This window comes from Trametes versicolor, assembly GCF_000271585.1.
Source record: "Trametes versicolor FP-101664 SS1 unplaced genomic scaffold TRAVEscaffold_20, whole genome shotgun sequence".
Lineage (NCBI taxonomy): Eukaryota > Fungi > Basidiomycota > Agaricomycetes > Polyporales > Polyporaceae > Trametes > Trametes versicolor.
The window spans coordinates 1-6,131 of record NW_007360340.1 but is presented as its reverse complement, the minus strand read 5'-3'; the positions used below and the strand labels follow the sequence as shown (position 1 = coordinate 6,131).

Here is a 6,131-nt window from a genome sequence, read left to right as displayed (position 1 = left end):
GCCAAGCATCACATCCACTTTGCAACCGCTTTGAAAGTACAGCTTCTGGTTTCATGGTGAATGTATGTCGGCCATGCTCCCCTGTCATGCTTGTGCTGACCTACAGTCAGTTCCGGACGCAGGCTCTCAAAATGGTGTTCAACACACTGTTCGCAGACAGTCCTACCTTTCTGCACCACCTCATGTCCTCTGAACCGCCCATCATCAATGCCTCTGTGGTGTCGGCAGTGTCACGTATCCTGATCGACTGTCTGAAGAAAACTTGGCGGAGCTGCCCTTACTACACGTTCAGCATCACATACTGGTGCCGCGAGACTGCTCCAATGCTCTTCGAACGTGGTTTGCTTTACCCCTCCCTCATCAGGTGCGTGCCTTTTTCCACCATGCAGCCGTTTCTCATCATATTGTTCTCACCTCTAGCAATGCCATTGGTATATTGCTGATGATAGGTTGCATGGGAGAGGTTTGGTATGATAATAGTGCCTGCTGGTGGTACAGGGGCGAAGAGGTGCCCGAGACCATGGAGAGGTTTGAGAATGCAGCGTAGATTTATTTTGTCGCCTGCTACCTAATGCAGTGCCCTCATTGATTTTTTATCTGTGCCATCCCAATTAAGGCTGGGCACGGGTTGACCCACAGCTCACCCGGATCCGAACCCGTAGGTTTTGGACAGATCATAGTGCCTGATCTGGATCCGGCGCTATCCGCGCGCCCGGATATCCACGACCCGTGCTATCCACACCCGAAGTTCACGGATTCGCAGTGCAGTGATCCCGTGACCCGCACGATCTGCACCCGCAGTTCACGGATGCATGGTTCGGTGATCCAAAAATCGAGTTTTACTTCGACCGCCTTCTAAAGTAGTACAATATGTAGCGCTTCTCAGCCGCTTTCAGACACACAAAAAACGAGTCTAAACGACGAAGAAATGCACAAGATACAAGGTCTACAAGTGACGAACCCAAGATGAGTGAGAATGGTGATGATGTCATAGTTGCCCGCCGAATACAGTGCTTCAACAACCAAGTACTTATCACCAAACACCGTAGAACTCTTATAATGTGTGCCTATTTGTCGCTGCTAGCGCGGAGACATACAGTGCCAAAGCACATGATACCCACAACAAGTCTAGAACGGAACACATATAGATTGCCTTGATACATTGTACAGTCGCTAAGGACAGAGTCTAGAGATACGCAGTGGCGCGGCCACCGCAACTAATCAAGTTCAATCACGTTACCAGCCTCCATGGTGCGAGCCGCCGCGTCGTTGGCAGCCTGCTTGCGAGCCGCCACTGTGGGACTGGCCTTTATTATGTTTGCGAGGTCGTCCTCGCGCAGGATGGCAGGGATGCCGGCCCACAAGCCGACCACAGTCCCCGCACAAACAGAGTCTTTGCCGAGGGAGTGCCGAAGGCGAGACACGGTGAGGTGCCCACGCAAGAATGTGCGCTCAGTGTCAGTGGAAGTAGCTATGGAAGGGGTTATTAGCATCAGCTGTGGCTTGCGAGCGTAGAGTTGCACGACCGCGGCATACCTGGGATGGACAAGAAGTCCAGGGCCATCCTGGCCAGCGCACAGTTGGCTGACTTCGGGTCTTCCGCACTCTTCAAGACCAGATCCCAGTAGATCAAGGGATCAGAGACGGTTGACAAGGGTGGCACCTCGAGGTAGGCAGTGAGGGTGTCCTTGTTCTTGTTGGCGTTCGCAGAGATCAACGCAAACATGGCCTTGGACGCCTGAAAGGAATGAGGAATGTGCCTGTCCAAGAGTACATGATAGACATACCGCATTCACCAAGGCCTGCGCACTGCGCCGTGCAGAGTTCGCGACCGCCTTGCCTTTCTGCTTGCCACTTGCAGCACCTACGGGAGTCTTTGCGGTGTTCTTGGCCTTTGTCGAGGACACTCCGGAGCTGGAGCACGCAGAGACAAACGTGGGGACGACAGGAATGTCGGCTGGCTTGTAGTATGTCTCCCACTCCTCCTTGATGATGTCCTTGGCTTCGTCGATCCACTCTTCAGTCCACTTGTGCAAGCGGAAGTACTGAGTCTTGTAAGCGGGATGCAGGACTGCAAAGATGTTAGCAAAGTACCAGTATATACTATAGGGACAATGCTTACTCATCACGATGCGATAGACAATCGACTCGTCCGTCTTCTCGTAGTACTTGTTGAGGACGACGCGCCTGTGCTCCGCAGCTGCACGAACGGTCGCCATGAGTGTGCCGTCATCCGCGAAGTCGTCGAGGTGCTCGGTAAGGATATCAATATATGGGATGACCTCGTGTACCAGCGCGCGGCTGCTGGTCGAGATCTGCTTCGTCGCGAATAGGAACGGCTGCGAGCAGTGCAGCAGATCAGTTATGAATCCTCAGTAGAAGCAGTCGGCGCGAGTACTCACACCGAGGAGCCTGTGAAGCTCGTAGAGCAGTTCCCACTCCTCGTTGTCGAGCATGAATCAATGGAGGCGGACGCCGTCACGACGGTTGAACTGTGTCTTGTCACAGAGCTCAGTGAGAATGTCGCACATTTCCAACGCACAGGCCAAGACTTCCGTCACTGTGTTCCTGGTGTATTTTCCCTTCCCAGTGCCAATGGACCGTGATCCCGAGGAATGCGAGCACGTTTGGGGAGGTTCAGCCATTGACACACGAGGGGATCTTGACCTTGGCATAGAGCATGCGGAAGATGTTCTGCAACTTCGGATCCTCGACGATTGCATAGGTACAGTGACGGCGAGCACACCACAGCGCAAGAAAGAGGCGCATACGTGGAGGGGTGTAGGTGATGCTGTGAGCGAATGCCTAGATCTTCTCGCCTTTGGGAGTGTCGTTGGGCTTGCAGGAGTCGACATGGTGCTTGAGGTTACCAGTCAAGTACTTGTAATCAGCACGATTGACATGCTTGGATGGGCACCTGATGAAGTGATAAGTACCAAGGAACTATTGTAAGTGTAGGATTGCACGGGACTTACCTCTTGCAGACAAATCGGTAGATATAGGACCCCTTGGGTCCCGCAATGAGCTCCGGAACCTTGAAGTGTCCGTAGACCTTCGATCTCCAGCCCTTGGAGATGATTTCTGCAACAAACGACGCCGATCAGCCGCTTGAAATGTGCACAAGATATCAAACCACTTGCGGAGTATCTCCTCAGGTGTCTGGCCACAATACTTCTCCTGGAAGCGCACACGCTTCTCGTCCGCAGTGAGAAGACGAAGACAGCGGCTCGCATTACGGGTGACGGTGGCCAAGGCCTCGATGCCGCCATCGGTGGCAGCCTCAGCTCCGCTCTCATCAGCAGAGCGGTCCGCCGCGCTGTTCTTGCTGTCGTCGGAAGGATCGCCCTCGGGAGAGGACACGTCGCCAGCTTGCGAGTCATTGTCAGAGCTGTCGTCCTTGAGTTTCTTCTTGGGCGGGCTCGCAACGTCGGAGGGTCGTCCACGAGCCTTGGCCGGTTGCAGCGGAGTTGCGTCCAATCCACCCTCGCCAGCTGACCCGCTAAGAACAACGCAGGTGGCCTCCGAGGACTCGGTGTCGCGACAGTGTTTGCGTTTGTTGCCAGCTTTAAAAGACATGAGACTGCAGGGGGGATGCCGTGTTGAGCAAAACGGGAGAGGGTACGAGTGGTGACACTCTGGGGACTTACCCAGGATGATGACCAGCTTATATCCTCCCGTTGGTCTCACCGTAAAGTTACCATCGGCCACCAAGACCCAATGAACCGATGGCCGACCGACTGCCTACACGCGGTACAGGCATGGTGGGCGCACATCGGAGTCGCAGGTCACTGCAGTGAATGGTGCATGCTCCTGGAAGGCCGGTCAGTGGTCGCGCAACTTCGGAAAATATGATGTTGATGTCTTACCCTCCCACATGTTCTCTTATCATGCTGGTTGCATTTGCGTCAGCTGCAGAGCGAGGTAGGTGTACCTGGGCGCAGACAGTCAGCGCCAAGAAACTTGGGATACTGTACAGCACGTACCGGTTGAAATATGGCAGAACAAGGCCAAGGAAGGCGTCGCATGGAGGACGATATCCAGGAGGAGTTCAGGGGCAGGAGAGCGACGTGGCAAGAGGAAGAGTGAGCCTGAGAAGACGCACATCGAGCAGGGCACCCACAGCACCTAGGTTGGCAGCTGTCCCCACGCAGAAGCAACCATATGGAGCGCACGCGATGCACAGACCAGCGTATGCGCGTCCACTCAACACCTCCACGACTCTCTTGACCACCGAGCTCATTTGATAGCTCTTCACTCTCTGTTTTCGCTGCCGACACTACTACTCCCTCGCAGCTCCTCATCAGATCGTAATCTCACTGTCTAAGCGCCCTAACCGCGTGGATCACACACTCCTTCCCTCATGAGCTCCAAGTGCCTCCTGTGGTACAAAACGACAATCCACGAGTCAAGGTACAACACGGCACAACATAAAAACGGGGTATGTCTTGATTTTGAATCGCATGCAACGCCGCCCTCAAGGCATGACAGTCCGAATGTCGGACAGCCGATAATGGCCGACAGCGCCGCGCACGGCGCACGACATCCTACTCAGAGCGGGCCTCAGTGGGGATCCGCCTTAACGCAAAAAACTACATAAGCTGGTGCAGCGGAGTCGTCGACTTTGTTTCAAACTTGCCCTCTCAGACATTTCGCAACCGGCCGCCACGCATGTCCACTCATACCACCGCACCCCCACCCATGTACGACGCGGAGGGCGATGGCGCTGACATCTATCTGCGCATCGACTCTACATCGGCCAGCACGATGCCCGACGAGCACGACAACTCGGAACCTATTCCATTCGTTGTGATGCTCATCTATGGGCCGACTAATGCTCTCATGGTGAGCCGTGGATAACACCTCATATGCCCTCCTTTACTAATCAAACCATTTGTAGCTCCTGTTCCCCACCGATGAGTGTACCAAAGTCACTCAGGCTCAGATTGAGGCATGGCTGCACTTCACGCACGGTCCATTCTTGACGCAGTGTGGGGCCTCAGACGAGCAGCTGGAGAGTCTGGTCGCGATCATCCTCATGTACCGCGTGTTTGCGCTCGGGCATCCGGGCGTGGATCGCGACGACTTCTATCTCTTTGCTGCACGCCCTGTACTCGCCGCCCACGAGCTACACCCTCTCGAACGTGCGGATGACAAGCTCGCTAAGCTCGTAGGCTGGCTCAACGTGAACCTGCCGGCTGTGAGTACAATTTACACTGATTTTCTCGGACTTGTACTAAATGGGCACCTTTAGAGCGTCTTCGACGCTAATGCTCACAACATATCTGGCACTCACACTTCACCCGGCAGCGCTCCAGGTCCCTCCAACGCTGACAGTGCGTCGGCGAGCTCAGCCACCGGTCCCGCCTCCAGCGGCAGCGCGCGTGGGGGTGATGCACCGCGCTCTCTCACGGCTGCCATTAGGGCATTGCATCTGGCTGATGAGTTACAGTTTGCGCGTTCCTTTGACAATGACGCGTCCTCGGACGACGGCGAAGGCGCCACAGGTGGGTTCGGTAAAGGTTCGGATAGCAAGTTGTACAGTACCGATAACGGCTCTATCCCCAGTCTTGTGTCCGTAGGCTCCAGATCTGACTGCCCCTAAGTACATGTACCATAGATGCCCTTAGATATGGTAGCTATAGCGGTATACAACAGTGTCATAGGCCATGTCATTGAACAACATTTTGTGTCTCTTTTATTGAATGACCTGTTTCAGATCGCATCTTTCCACATGCCTTGACCCAGATCCGTCCCTATCTGTGCATACGGATATCCGTGATCTGGGAGATCCGAGTTCACAGGTTGGGGTGCGGGTTGGTGCGGGTCTACCCGTGAGGTGATCCGGACCTGTGCCCAGCCTTAATCCCAATAAAGATGCCCGGCCACATTAATTTGTCCTCCCATCAATGTGTGCTCTTGGCAGTGGCAGTATATAAGAAGGGCACTTAGGAGGGCTGTGTTTTCCCTCCCCCCTGAATTGTGCAGCTACGTGTATGTGTTCTCTTTGTGCAATTTTGCAGACCGCTCACACGCCCCTGAATAGCTATGTCACAGTCCACACTCGATCTGACCCTCGAGGACAACCACTACGGTGATTCCTCTCTGGGTGGCCTATTTGATTCAACTCCTAT

At 54.4% G+C, this 6,131-nt stretch overlaps 3 protein-coding genes across 3 annotated transcripts; 1 reads left to right on the top strand and 2 right to left on the bottom strand.

The window, feature by feature from the left end:
• Positions 1–1,988: 1,988 nt before the first annotated feature.
• TRAVEDRAFT_78939 (uncharacterized protein) lies at positions 1,989–2,285 on the bottom strand (the record flags this gene model as incomplete). Its single annotated transcript, XM_008047462.1, has 2 exons — positions 1,989–2,071; positions 2,123–2,285. Coding segments are annotated over 2 exons (246 nt in total), but the record flags the coding sequence as incomplete, so codon positions are not given.
• Positions 2,286–2,805: 520 nt separating this feature from the next.
• Positions 2,806–3,576, bottom strand: TRAVEDRAFT_54541 (uncharacterized protein; the record flags this gene model as incomplete). Its single annotated transcript, XM_008047461.1, has 3 exons — positions 2,806–2,917; positions 2,976–3,081; positions 3,192–3,576. The coding sequence occupies 3 exons, from the start codon at positions 3,574–3,576 to the stop codon at positions 2,806–2,808; spliced, it is 603 nt and encodes a 200-aa protein (XP_008045652.1).
• A 1,092-nt stretch (positions 3,577–4,668) lies between these two features.
• TRAVEDRAFT_54540 (uncharacterized protein) lies at positions 4,669–5,602 on the top strand (the record flags this gene model as incomplete). The annotated part of the gene is made up of 3 exons (XM_008047460.1): positions 4,669–4,842; positions 4,898–5,197; positions 5,252–5,602. 3 exons carry the CDS (start codon positions 4,669–4,671, stop codon positions 5,600–5,602), a joined length of 825 nt encoding a protein of 274 aa, XP_008045651.1.
• Positions 5,603–6,131: the final 529 nt, after the last annotated feature.